At 42.2% G+C, this 14648-nt stretch overlaps 1 protein-coding gene across 3 annotated transcripts in view; it reads right to left on the bottom strand.

The window, feature by feature from the left end:
* Chrna9 (cholinergic receptor nicotinic alpha 9 subunit) overlaps positions 1–14648 on the bottom strand; it is a 27154-nt gene that overhangs the window by 3790 nt on the left and 8716 nt on the right. The window contains exons 1-4 of one of the 3 annotated variants that reach the window (XM_010625134.2): positions 12263–12818; positions 11840–11985; positions 10357–10511; positions 1735–2267 (exon numbers count right to left, since the gene is read on the bottom strand). In XM_010625134.2, coding sequence (XP_010623436.1) covers positions 1735–2267; positions 10357–10511; positions 11840–11985; positions 12263–12326 — 898 coding nt within the window. In that variant the 5' untranslated portion in view covers positions 12327–12818. Of the gene's footprint in view, positions 1–1734; positions 2268–10356; positions 10512–11839; positions 11986–12262; positions 12819–14648 lie in introns of those variants that run through there. The other 2 variants (XM_033758926.1, XM_033758925.1) reach the window with 2 other exon arrangements.

Raw genomic sequence — 14648 nt, 5'->3', positions numbered from 1 at the left:
TTGGAAACTTTAACTCTGCTGTCGACTTTGGAAAAAGTTTTCCCAATTTACTATGTTGAGTTGGCATTGTACAGAAATGGACAGCCATATTGGTCTAGAAATGTTAATTTTTTTTCCATTTGTACAGGGGTAATGCACTGTATTAAATATGTAAGGTCATATCTACATGGGTTTGATTACAGAAACTAATAAAGTATTTTCTAAATAATGAAAAAAAAAGAACAACATAAGACTATAAGAACAAGAAGCAATTTAAATATGTTCAGGGACCATTTTCATCTTCAGAATTAAGGATTATTTTAATCTTACATCATTGCCTTTTCTCTTTTACTTTCCTTTTTAGTTTTATTTTAGGATTCCCTATTTTTTTTCTTTTTATTGAGTTTATTGGTACAATCTAAGTACACAATACCATTACATTCATTATTGGAATCCTGTACCTTTACATGATAGGTCTTGATTCTCATTTTTTCCCCTTGTCCCTGCCCTCCCTTCACCCCCTCCTCCCCTCCCATTTACAAACACTTCATTTCCATTTTTTCACTTTCTCATATTTTTTTCCTCTCCCTTATTACCTTTCCCCCACCCTTCCCACTTTCCCTACACCTTTAACCCTTTACTTCCTATTTCACATGATTAATTATCTCATTAGGATCCTGTGTACTATTATAGTTTTTCACACCAGAGAAATTATTTGGTATTTCATTACTGCAGATTTTTTTAAGATACAGCCTGATTTAGAATGACCTCTGATTCTCAAATCTTGGCCAAGATTGTTAAACCAAACTCTTTGAGTGTAGGGATCTGCATTTTAAGAAACTCTCCCACACCTCTTATACCCAGTAAACCTGGAGAATTATTCTATGAAGCATCTGTGTCAGGCTTGAAACTCCATCTCATCTTTCTAGCATGTTTGCCATTCTTCTCAAGAGGAAAGCCCTTACAATAGGAAAAGATATTAAAAGTTCCAGTTGACAGAATATTTACCATTTTCCAGGTTCCATGCTAAGCAATAACTCAGGAAGTAACAACTTACAAATTCTGTGGATGAAGAAGCAGAGACTAAAAGATTAAGTAACTTGACTAAGGTTGATTGAAGAGTGGTGAAATAGCACTCAAAGGCAGCCTTCTCTGAATTAAAAAATCAGAGCCTTCACTTCAAAGTCAGTGGGGGCCAGGGATTTAGCTGAGTGGTTCCACCACCTGCCTTACAAGTGGGAATCCAAGTTCGATCCCCAGTACCAAAAAAGGGTGGGGGTGGGGGAATTTGGCTCAATGGTTCTGCCACGTGCCTTGCAAGCATAAGGGCCCAAGTTCTATCCCTGGTACCAAAACAGAACAAAGTCAGTGGTTTTCAGCCTTGAGCAGAAAGAGCCTCAGAATCCATGGAAGGCTTCTTTAAACAGATTCCCAGTGTCTAATTTACTGGGTCTCAGATGGGCCCTGAGATTTTGCATATCTAAGAGTTCCCAGGTGATATTGATACTTTGGGCCCTGGGACACCACTTTGAGAACCATTGCTATAAACTATTGAATCTCTCATTGTTCTTTTGTGTAAACTCAGCAAACATAAGACAAGTTTTGCTCCAACAGCCATTTCTATATGCAACCACGCTAAGAGCAGACACCAAATGAATTATGTGACTGCCTGCAATGAATCTTAAGTTGATCCAATTATTACTTTGATGGTGCACACAAAACTTCAGTCACAGAGTGTAAGACCCTCGAACTCACCTATCAGAGGGACATTTTCTGAGGCTGGCATAATCTCTGCTACCATTAACTGAAAAACAGTCATGGCCAACAGGATGGTCACACCCAGGGAGACCTTCTCCCCAGAGGCTGCTGGGAGATAAAAACTCAAAGGAGCTAGGAAAGATATGAGGACACAAGGGATGAGGAGGTTGACAATGTAAAACGAGGACCTCCTCTTCAGAAGGAGAGTGAAGGTGACGTCTGGGTAAGGCTCAGAGCAACAGCCATAGGAGATAACATTCTTCACAGCAGGCATGCCATGGACCTCCCATTCCACATCCTCGATGAAGTCAGAGAGATCGCCACTGTCCAGAGCATTGAATATATCCACCTGATTGCCATTGTAGGTCCAGGAACCGAAGGTCAGGTTGCACTGCTGGCTATCAAAGGGGAAGTAAGTGACATCCACCACACAGGAGCTTTTGGTGATGGCTGGTGCATCCCATGTGATGAGCCCATCATAACGCAGGACTACATTGGTGTTCATAGACTCTGAAGACTCATCATCAGCCCTGGAAGTCAGAGGAGGACAATAACAGTTGCTTATTAGAATACCTCACAGGTGGACCAGAGCAGCATGGCTGCAGTCAGATACAGCCAGGATCCCACCCTGACCCCAGCAGCTCAGACCTACAGGCCCAGCCAAAGTCCCATCCAGAAAAGAGCTGCACAGGTGCACAAGCAATAGCCAGAGGCTAATACCATTGGTAAGTGCATGCAAATCTCAGTGAGCAGAGGTATTGACCAGAGTGGCATGGCTTCAGGCAGGTCCAGCTAGGACCCCACCCTGACCCCAGCCACTTGGGCACACAGGCCCAAGCCAAATCCCCATCTGGAAAAGAGCTTCAGAGGCACAAAATCATCAGCCAGAGGCCCATCACAATACTATCAGCAAGTGCACATAGATCCCAGGGAGCAGCAGTGTGGACCAGAGTGGCACAGCTTCAGGCAGGTCCAGCCAGGGCCCTGCCCCAACCCCAGCCACTTAGGCACAAAAGCCCAAACCAAAAGCACAACAGGAAAAGAGCTGCACAGGTGCACAAGCAACAGACAGAGGCTCACCCTGATACCATCAATAAGTGTGTGGAGAACCTAGCCAGAAGCCTGCTCAAACATCAGGGACTGGAGTACACAGCCCCTAGCCAGACGCATGCCTAGATACCATCCCAAGTGTGCACATGCCCAAGCCAGAAGCCTGCCCAGACAACAGGTCAGCTCAGGAACCCAGAAGGCAACCATTCTGAACTCAGGAATTACTGCACTGGTGAGCAGCAGAGAAAAGGCCACTCAGTGGTTTGCTGAGAACTGAAGACTACTGAATGAGCAAAAAGTTGCCTCAGTAAAGGCACAGCAGGCTGCATATGTTGAAATAAGAATACATATAAACAAGTCTCAAAAACAGACTTCCAGATCACCTAAGGCAAACCCAAAGGGTAACAAGATAGAACAATCTAATACTCAACCACCTGGACTCCCTGAACTGGCAGTGAAAGAGGATCTTGAAAAAATGAAATCAGAAATAATTCTCAGGTGACAACAGAGATTGTGCCTATAGTACAAGACATGATTAATAAATCTAGAGTAGACACAGATTAAAAAAATAGAGAAGCTGAGAAACATGATGGAATCCCAACATAGGAAAAAAAAATGGAATCCATAAAATAGATGCAAACAGATTTTCAGGAAATAAAACTCCATTGAAAATTTGCATAGCAGAATGAACCAATGTGAGAACAGAATTTCATATATAGAAGATAGGATTGCAATTAGTGGCCAGGAAAAAATTTCTTAAAAATAGTATGGGACAATGAGAAATCAAACCAGCAGCTGCTAGATGATGCAAAGAAGAATAACATAACACAGAATGGAGTCAGTGAAGAAACAGAAGAGAGAGCAGATGACATTAAAAAAAAAAACTTTACACAAAAGTAATGGCAGAAAACATCCCAAGTAGGGGAAAAAACATGACATATGGATAAATGAGGTGTATAGAACTCCAGCTAGCCATGATTTTTAAAAAATCTACACCTAGGTATATAATAGTTAAGATTGCAGAAACGCAACAGAAGAAAAAAAATTCTACAAGCAGTTAGAGAAAAGAAACAAATCACATACAAAGGAAAGCCCATCAGAATAACAGCAGACTTCTCAATACAATCCCTCAAGGCAACAAGAGCTTAGAGTGACATATTTTAAGCTCTAAAGGAAAACAACCTCCAACCCAGATTGATGTATCCTTCAAAACTATCTGCCAAATTTGATGAAGAAATAAGATACTTTTATGACAAAGAGCACCTGAAGAATTTCATGAGTAACAAACCAGCAGTCCAAAAAATTTTAAAAACATCCTAGGAAAAGACAATAAGGATCACAATCCCAGGAAGTGAAACAGAATGAATCCATCAAGTATGACAAAAACTTAAATGCAAAGGAGGAGAATCCAACAAAAACAAAAAGTCATGACAAAGATATGTCAATACATACCAGTTATAATGAACAATGTTAATGGTCTCAGTTCACCAATCAAAAAAAATAGAGCAGCATAATGAGTCAAGAAGCAAGATCCAACAATATGCTGCATACAAGAAACACATTTAATTCAAAAAGAAACTCATAGACTGAAAGTTAAAGGGTAGAAAGCAATACATATGACAGGGACCCCAAAAAAGCAAGAATAGCTATCCTCTTTGAAGATCAAATGGATTTCAAGCCAACACTGATTTAGAGATAAAGAACACTGCATTCTTTTAAAGGGAACAATCCAAGAGGAAGAGACAACAACCATAAATATATATGCACCAAACACTACTGCACCCAACTATATAAAACAAATACTAACGAACATGAAAAATCAAATAAGCACTAATAAAATAGTAGTAGGAGACCTCAATACCCCACTGTCATAAATAGGTAGATCAACTAGACCAAAAATTAAAAATGAAATACTAGAACTCAAACTCTTGAACAAATGAACTTACAGATGTTTATAGAGTGCTCCACCCCACAAAATCAGAATATACATTCTTTTCAGCTGCACATGGGTCATTCTCCAAAATAGACCACATACTCACTCATAGACTATGTTTAAGTGCAAAGGAACTTAAGTTATCCTCTGTGTATTATCAGACCATCAGACCACAGTGCAATGGAATTGGAGATAAATAGCACAGAAAACCACAAGAATGTCATAAACACATGGAAACTGAACAACACACTTCTGAATAACCAATGGGTCACAGAGGAAATTGAAGAAGAAATCAGATGGTTTCTACAATTAAATGACAATACCAATACAACATATCAGAATCTATGGAACACAATGAAAGCGGTCTTACAAGAGAAATTCATGGCACTGACTACTCAAATTAGGAAAAGAGAGCAAGCTCAATTAAATAACCTGATGCTGAACATCAAGCTTCTAGAAAAAGTTGAGCAGGACAAACCCAAAGTTCATACAAGGAAGGAAATTATAAAGATCAGAGCAGAAATCTATGCCATGAAGACTAAGAGGGCATCACAAAAAATCAGTGAAGCAAAGAGTTGGTTCTTCAAAAGAATAAACAAAATTGACAAATCCTTAGCCAACCTTATCAAAAAAGGAAAGAAAAGACCCAAATTCATGCAATTAGGAATTAAAAGGGTGAAATTACAATGGACCCTCAGGAAATCCAAAGATTAATACCTACTTCAAGAAACTATACTCTAATAATATAGAAAACATGGAAGAGATGGAGAGATTCCTAGATATGTATGAATTACCAAAGTTAAACAGAGAAGAACTAAAAATTCTAAACAACCCAATATCAATCAATGAAATTAAAAACAATTTAAAACTTACCAAATAAGAAATGCCCAGGCCCTGATGGCTTCACTGTTAAAATCTACAAGACATTTAGAGAGGTACTATTGCTAGTACTGCTTAAACTCTTCAGTGAAATTGAAAGGGAAGCAATACTCTCAAATTCATTCCTGGAAGCAAGCATCAATCACCTTGATCCCAAAAGCAGAGAAAAACCCAACTGAAAAAGAGACATATAGGACAATCTCACTAAAGAATATAGATGCAAAAATCCTTAATAAGATACTGGCAAATAGAATGCAGAAGATCATCAAGAAGATCATACACCCTGACCAAGTAAGATTGATCCCAGAGATTCAGGGATGGTTCAACATACATAAATAAATAAATGTAACACACTATATTAATAGAGCCAAGGACAAAAACCATATGATCATCTCAATAGATGCAGAAAAAGTATTTAACAAAATCCAACACACATTGATGATAAAAACACTCCAAAAAATTGGAATAGACGGTCGCTACCTCAATGTGATAAAAGCCATCTATGAAAAGCCAACAGCAAATATCATATTAAATGGTCAAAACCTGAAATCCTTCACACTAAAACAGGAACAAGACAAGGATGTCCACTGTCATCACTCCAGTTCAATATAGTTTTGGAAACATTAGCCATAGCAATTAGAGGAGAGAAAGAAAAAAAAAAGTAAAGATAGGAAACAAAGAAGTTAAATTGTCATTATTTGCAGATGACATGATACTTTATATAGAAGACCCCCAAAACTCCACCAAGTCTTCTAGACTTAATAACCAAGTTCAGAAAAGCAGCTGGATACAAGGTCAACACACAAAAATCAATAGCTCTCTTGTACATGAACAACAGATTCACTGAAAGAGAAATGGGTCAAACAATTCCTTTCACAATAGCATAAAAAAAAATTGAGATACCTAGGAATCAACCTAATGAAAGAAATCAAACGCTGAAAACTACAGCACTCTGAAAAAAGAAATCAAAGATGATATCAGAAAATGGAAATGAAGAACCAACACAGTGAAAATGGCCATACTTCCAAAAGTGCCATACAGATTCAATGCAATCCCAATTGCAATTCCAGCAGTATACTTCACAGACCTTGAGAAAACAATCCAAAAATACATTTGGGACAAGAAGAGATCTAGAATAGCAAAAACAATTCTAGGCAACAAAGACAAGGCAGGGGGCATCCCAATCCCCAATTTGAAACTATAATACAAAGCTACTGTGATAAATATACCATGGTACTGGCAAAAAAAAAAAAAAAAGACCCAAAGATCAGTGGAACAGATTAGAAGATGCAGAAACATCTCCTGACATACTCAGCTACCTCATCTTTGACAAAGGAACTAAACACCCTCACTGGAGGAAAGATAGCCTCTATAATAAATGCTCTTGGAAAAACTGGGTTTCAATTTTCCAAAGATTAATACTAGACCTATATCTCTCATCATGCACTAAAATAAAATCAAAATAGATTAAAGATCAAAATATTGAAACAGAAACACTAAACCAGCTGGAAGAGAGGTTAGGTAGAACTCTTGAAGACATTGGTGTAGGAAAGATTTTATGAACAAAACCTCGGTTGCAATGTGAACTAGTACAAACAATCAACAAATGGGATCTTTTTTTTTATAAAAAGCTTCTGAAATGGGATCTTTTTTTTTATAAAAAGCTTCTGCACAGCAAGATAAAGCACCAACAGCATGAAGGGACAACCCACAATGTGGGAAAAATTTTTACCATCTGTTCCTCAGACAAAGGTCTACTATCTAAAATATATAAAGAATTTTAAAATATCACACCTCCCAAATTTAAAGGCCCAATCCAAAAATGGGCATCTGAAATGCATAGACATTTCTCAGACAAAGAAGTAGAAATAGCAAATAAACATATGAAAAATTGTTCAACATCACTGGTCATTCCAGAGATGCAGATGAAAACAACACTGAGATTCCACCTCACTCCAGAAAGAATGGCTGCTATCAAGAAATCAACCAATAACAAATGCTGGTAGGACTGTGGGGAAGAAAGAACACTGCTCCATTGCTGGTGGGAGTATGGACTGGTGCAACCACTGTGGAAATCAGTATGGAGATACCTCAAAGGATTAGGATTAAAAATCTCATTTGATCCAGCTATTCCCCTGCTGGGTATTTTCCCAAAAGAATTAAAAGAATCATACCACAAAGATATATGTGCACTCATGTTCATAGCAGTGTGTAATAGCTAAAACTTGGAAACAGCCCAATTGTTCATCAGCTGGAGACTGGATAACGAAAACATATTTTTTAAAATAAAGTGGAGTACTATTCAGCCATAAAGAATGAGAAATTAGAGACATTAATAGCTAAATGGATGCACATTGGGTCAATACTCTTAAGTGAAATAATTAGGGCACACATGTAAATATCCAATCAAATTTTTCTCTTGTGTAAGAAACTGAAAGTGTAAATAACCAAAGGTATAATAGATAATGTGAAATAGGAAGAAAAGTGGCAAAGGGGAAGTAGGAGGGGATGGCGAAAGGAAAGAAGGGAGTGGAATTAATCTGAGAAAATTTTTAAAAAGGAAACCAAGTCTTTGTAAATAGGGAGGGGTGGAGGGGTTGAAGGGAGGGCAGGGGAATGGGGAAAAAAATAAGAACCAAGATAGATTATGTAAAGGTGCAAATTCCCAATGATGAATGTCATTATATTGTATACCTAGCATATACCAATAAAATTAATTTTAAAAGATCTCTTGGAAAAGACCTCACAGACTTCCCTACCCCACAGAGCTCACTGCCCTGAACCCCTCTTGTCAGTGTGTTTAGCAGTGTGTTATGGTTCTCCCTGGCATTCTGGCTTGACCGCTCAGAAGCACCTGTCCCTCACCCCGGACTCTCCATCTCCTGTAGGGAGTCAGGGCCAGGTTCTCCTGCATTCTTCCTTTAAAGTATCTCTGCTCAGGTTCCTTCCCGTCCATTCCTAGGGCCAGCTCCTCAGTCCAGGTCTAATGACTCATACAGCCAACGAAAGGTAAACCTGCCAACACGAAAATTTGCTTATCTGGTTTTGTCCACTTAGGGAACTGGAATATTAAAAATAGCTTTTGCTGCTGTTGTAAGAGTTGTCCAATAGTAGTTGGAACATTTGGAAAGTACAGAGGGGAAAAATCCATTTGTGTGTAATCTTTGAGATAATCACTGCTTCTTGCTTGGAAGGTTTATGTAAGATTGCTCTGGTCACTCTGAGTGGAGAGCAGACAGTGGGCTCTAGGCTGTGATTCAAGAGATCTCAGCATCCGGTCCTGCACTGCGTACTGAGTGAGGCTAAAGTCCAGGCTTCCCCGCAAGGGCTGCTTCCTTAAGGGAAATCCATGCCCACCAGCAGGCTCCACTCAGGGGAGCCCCTGGGCTGCCCCTCATTTACATTGTTCTGGGCTTCAGAGGAATCTGTCCCAACCCTCAGGAACTTGGGTTCCAGAATAAAGAGGGGCGGGGGCGGGGAGATGGGGTGGGTAGGCAGGGAACAGACTTCTCTCAACAACAGGTGGGGAAACGGAGCTTGAATTGTGATGGAGAGCTGGTTCCTCTCTCAGTGCAGCCCAGGAGCCAGCAGTACTTCTAGCTTCTAGAGCTTATAGAAAGACAGAACCACAGGCCCACCTCAGACTTACTGGATCTGAATCTGTATCTTAATAAGATCCCTAGGTGATTTGTGTGCACCTCACAGTGTGGGAAGCATAAGCCTTACACACCCATTTACACAAGGCCCCTTTCTCCACAAGAAGCAAAGAGCAATAGTCCATTTCAGCCTCCACCACCCCTAGAGGCTAGAACCCAGAGATCAGCTCTGGACAGCCACTTCCCATTTAATTTTAGTAGCATCACTGTTACTGCTACATGACCTTGAATAGTGAGTGCCACTCTTGTGGGCTCAATGGTATCCCCAGAAAATTCATTTTCTGGAGTGCTGGTCCACCAGCACCTCAGAATGTGACGTTATTAAAGATTAGGGTCATTGTAGGCATAATGAGCTAAGGCAAAGTCATGCTGGAGTCAGGAGGCACCTAAGTTAGTAATTGATGTTCTCCTTATACAACAGGGCAATTGGACACAGGAAGCCCAGAGGGGGAACTCTGTAAAGTTATAGACATAGGTCAGGGTGCTGCTCTGAACCATTCAAGGAACACCAGGAGCTAGGAAACAAGTTCCACCTCCTCATAACCCTCAGAAGGAACTGATTCCACCAACATTTTTCTTTTCTTTTCTTCAGTACTAGGGATTGAACCCAGGGCCTTTGCACATCTCTAGCCCTGGTTTTGTTTGTTTGTTTGTTGTTTTTAAGACGAAGTCTCACCAACTTGCTAAACTGCCCAGGCTGGGCTCAAATTTGTAATCCTCCTGCCTCATCCTCCCAGAGCAATGGGATTATAGGTGAGTGCCACCACACCAGGCTCCCCGCAAACTTGTTAATTCCACACTTCAGCTCCAGAACTGCAAGGTGACAAGCTTCTGCTCTCTAAGTCACCCCGTCTGTCATACCCCATTATGGAAGCGCTAGCAAACTTCAAAAGGGATGATGTAGACTGAATCTGAAGGTCTCCTTAGAGCGCTAAGCTTTTATGACCTATTATTGTATTATCTGAGATTTCATGACCATTATCTCAGGGCCTAGGAGCATGAATTAATACTTCTCGCGTGTTTGACACATTTTTCTTGTGTTTGACTTCTATTAAATCAGCAGATCCCTCGCAGGAAGTGTTAGCTCCGAGGTGCACTTACTTGTTGTATAGGACGATGTCCGGCCTCCACACCAGGTCGCTGGGGATCCTGATGGAGTCCAGCCCGTCATACTGGTCTCGATCCCACGTGAGGTAGGCATCCTGCCAGATCTGGCGGATCCACAGATAGGCAGTCAGTATCTGGTTCCTTTCATCCTGCACAATGAATCAGATGTCAGTCTATCCAGCAGACTCTTGGGCCAGTTGCCTTCTGTATTCAGGGCTCCTGTTCTTCACTAAGGGAATTTCAAAACACTCCTCTATTTTCCATTAAGAAATGAGAGCTTTTTTATTTCATCCTCTTGGTTGACTACCAAAGCCACATGTTTTTTCCTCCCTTAATTTAGTGTTTAGAAGTAAAGTAAGCAAATACTGAAGTCTTCAGGTCTTTGCCTAGGTCAACTGCTCAATTTTCTCTGAAAATGGATGGACTAATGGCACAGTTGACTGAGGAAATTGGGAAACATCTTCCATGTACAGATGAGAAGTCTCCCAAGCTTGATTACTTTGTGTAATCAAACATATATATACTCAATGAACTATACCAACTTAAAGTATCATTTTTCCCTCTTAAATTAAGATTAAATTGACATAACATAAACACTACCATTTTAACCATTTTGGAAGTGGACAGTTCAGTGGTTCCTGTACATTCACAACATTGTGCAAGCATCACCACCTAATTCAAGAACATTTTCCTTGCCGTGTCATACTGTCTACCGAGATGTTCCCTTTTAAAGGTCTCATGGGATTCTAGGTGGGACCTTCAGAAGAGGACTCGATCACGGGGTATGTAGCTGAGGAGCTGGGGCCTGGGCAGAAGAGGGGGCACCTCTGGGGTAGCCAAAAGGTTATACTGCCCTTCCCAGCTCCTCCCTGATTCTCTGTGTCCTGGCTGCCATGACACAAGCAGCTTTTCCTGCACTGTGCCCCCTGCCACGCAGGTCCGTCTTGGAGCCAGCTGGCCATGGATTGTAACCAGTAGCCAAAAAAAAAACCACCAAACAAACAACAAAAAAAACTCTCCTTTAAACGGTATCAGGCATTGCATCTCAAGAAAGTGACTAAGACAGCATCCCAGAAGAAGCCCCTAACCATTAAGTAGTCACTGACCACTTCCTTTTTCCTCCCCCCGCCATGGGCAACAATGATTCTGCTTTCTGTCTCAATGGATTTACCTATTTTGGACATTTCATATAAATGGAACCAAACAAAATGTAACCGCACCTTTCTTTAGCTTATCTAAGGCTATTACAGTTCATGCCCAGAACTGTAGGTCACAGTGACATTAGTGAACAGTACATAACACACAGTGAGATTAGTTTTGTAAAAAAGACTCCTTCCCCTGGATTCTTTTTGCCCACCACCTTGTACACGGGGCTGCCTGTTTCTTCTCGGGTTTCCCTTCAGGATGTGCCCTTCAGGAGGCATGCTTGTGTCATTCTAAGATCTTTTTCAAGGTCTCCCCACTCTGTGTTACTCACCATATCCTTAATCTGAGACAGTGTGATCTGCAACGTGACATTCAGGACTTTATCTGTATCTTCAACTGGACGAAGAGCATTGGAATAATCTTCAAAAAGGTCATTAAACAACTTCTGAGCGTATTTTCCATTTGCCGTTTCCACAGCTACTCAAAAGGAGAGACCCAGATCAACATTCAGAGTGTTGTGTGTATTTCAAGCAAAGAACAGCATTCTGAGGTCTAGAACAGGGGATGGCCCAACTGGACTAGGGGCACATTTTGGATGGGTGGATGAGATGTTTTCCTGGCATGTGCTATGCAGATTAGCAAGAGTCAGGCAGATGCACAAACCCTTACCTGCACTTAGATCAGCTCTTCAGACTTTCCTGGCCCACCCCGTTTCCCACCAAAGAAATGACCCCACTCACCACTAACTTCTCACCTCTCAGTCTGGAAGCAGCAAAATAAATCCAGCAAAAGGAGAAGCAGGTATGGGCCCAGTTCATTTTTCTCCTGAGCCCCTAGGGTGTCACAGCCAGGCAGTGTGGTCTTCTCTGTGAATGGGAAGGGTCCCTGCCCAGCAGCCTGTGCTGCACGGTCTTACCAGGGCTGACAGAGTAAGCAGGTTTGCACTGTATGTGGGACCCAGAGCCTGACATCTAGAACCACCCGCCCTCCTCTCTGTAATCTGAGATGGCAGCTCCAATAGCTGAGATGCCCAGAGCCCAGGGTGTGCCAGGCACTGCTGCTCTGGGGGGAGCCATGCCAGTGGAGGGCCAGTGCTCCTCCTCCATCAGGAGCATCCATCCAGACCAGAGAAGAGAAGGGAGGAGCAGGCATCAAGCACATGCCTGCCTCCCCAGGGGTGCAGCCATCCAGAGAGGCCGGCCAGCCACTAGCAGCAGGTGAGGGGGGGGGGAGAAAGAGCTCCATGATCTCTAGGGTAGTTTGGCACATGACTTTCTTCACTGCTCTGCTTCTGATCACTGCAGTTGTACCACTGGGCACCAGTCATGCAGAGCACATGTGTGTGAGTATGAGGGGCCTGCTGGGTGGGTTCCAAGTCCTTTCTCAGTCTTGCTATTCCCTAAAGACACAGCAACACTGTGAATGCATTTGGAATCCACCCCCTGGGTTTGACCATCATGCCAAACCCTCCGAGTACCTTCGTTCCGGGTGAGTCTCCTTCCCAAGCTGCCCCACAGCGACCTGTGCACTATAGGAGGACTCACACTGTACACTGGACAGCATTATGCACGTGCTATTGACTTTGCAGGTCACCTTTGTGGATCCAGAATTTCCACATTTACCAAGCCAGTCGGGGTTTATCAGATCTTTAAAAATTGATTGAAAGGCTAGTGAATCAGCATGAAAATGAGGCCTAACCAGTGGTATCACTAAGGATGCTGTCCCTTTGATTTGAAGACTATGATATATAACTTCAGAGTCATCTCTTATAGGCGATCTAATTTGCTCCCAGAAGAATGCCAATATCCAATTGCTAATGGGTATGGAAACTCACATCTGTCCCTCCTCTTGCCTGGGAAAACTGCCATGGATACCAAATTAACATAATGCGGTTGCCTAGAGTCAGAGTGAAGGAATTGGATAGCTCTGTCTCCTCAGGTTCCAGCCATCCGATGAGTCACCCCATCCCTCCTCAGGAGCTCGTCCTCCGTGTGGAGCTGACACCCGAGCCAGCAGTGAAGTGGATTTCTTAATTGCCTTTTCCCTCACACTCAGTGCGAAGACTCTATTTTCCTCCTAACCCCGCCTGACTCACTGATCTGAGGGCCCAGGCTCAGACTCCCTTCCACTCTCCCTGCTCTGCAACCTGTGAGGCGGAGAGTACTTTTGCAGCAGAGTTAACGCCTCATCCTCTCATGAGGAAACTGAGGCTCAGTAGTGGGCGGCCAGTGACAGGGTCCACCGATCCACCACACCCACCACACTAACGGTCCCGTCCTCCTTCTCGGAGTCTTTTGTCAGCACAGCACCGGGTGCCCGTGAGGGTGTGACTTCCTTTCAGGCTGAGACTCTCTGCCTTGTGCTTTTGTCCCTGTATCACTCAGAGCGGCCCCTGGCACCGGTGCCCACCGCTGCTGGCTGCTGTGCTTACCCGCGGCCCTTGGGGTCAGCGCCTTGGTGGTCCTCATCACTCTCCATTAACTGAGTTCAATCAGTCCGTTTTCCTTTATATCTTTTTTAAAGAAAGAAATAAGATACCTTCATTTTTTCCATGTGAATTTTATTTTTAAAATTAATTTTATTGGTACACTTTTGATTCGTTTTGCTGGTACACATTCACCAGAGGGAATTCGTACCTGTGTGTAATATATGTTGAGCCTTCCTTTTCCCCATTCCCTCCCCTCCCTTCAACCCTTCTTTCTCTCCTTTGCAAAAGCTTTGTTTCCATTTTTCCCTCAATTCTGTTTTTTTCTTTTTCCCTTCCTTTTCTCCCCCACCCTTGTTCCCCTTCCCATTAGAACACTTTCTTCCTACTTCCCTATCTATATCTGTCATCCACTTTGGTCCTTATCTGTGCTTTCAGTCTCTCACACAAGAGAAACAATGTAGTATTTAAACGTGTGTCTCATTTATTTCACTTAAAATGTGGTCTTAAGGAGCATGCATTTGGGTAAAAACGTCTCTAGTTTACCCTTTGTTATGGCAGAGTAGTACATTTTCAGCCAGGCATGGTGGCGCATGCCTGTAATCCCAGCACTCAGGAGGCTGAGGCAGGAGGATCACTGTGAGTTTGAGACCAACCTGGGCTACATAGTGAGTTCCAGGTCAGTCTCAACTATACAGTCAGACTCTGTCTCAAA

Source organism: Fukomys damarensis, unplaced genomic scaffold, assembly GCF_012274545.1.
Source record: "Fukomys damarensis isolate Sample0158 unplaced genomic scaffold, DMR_v1.0_HiC HiC_scaffold_35, whole genome shotgun sequence".
NCBI lineage: Eukaryota > Metazoa > Chordata > Mammalia > Rodentia > Bathyergidae > Fukomys > Fukomys damarensis.
This window is presented reverse-complemented; position numbering and strand designations above follow the sequence as displayed.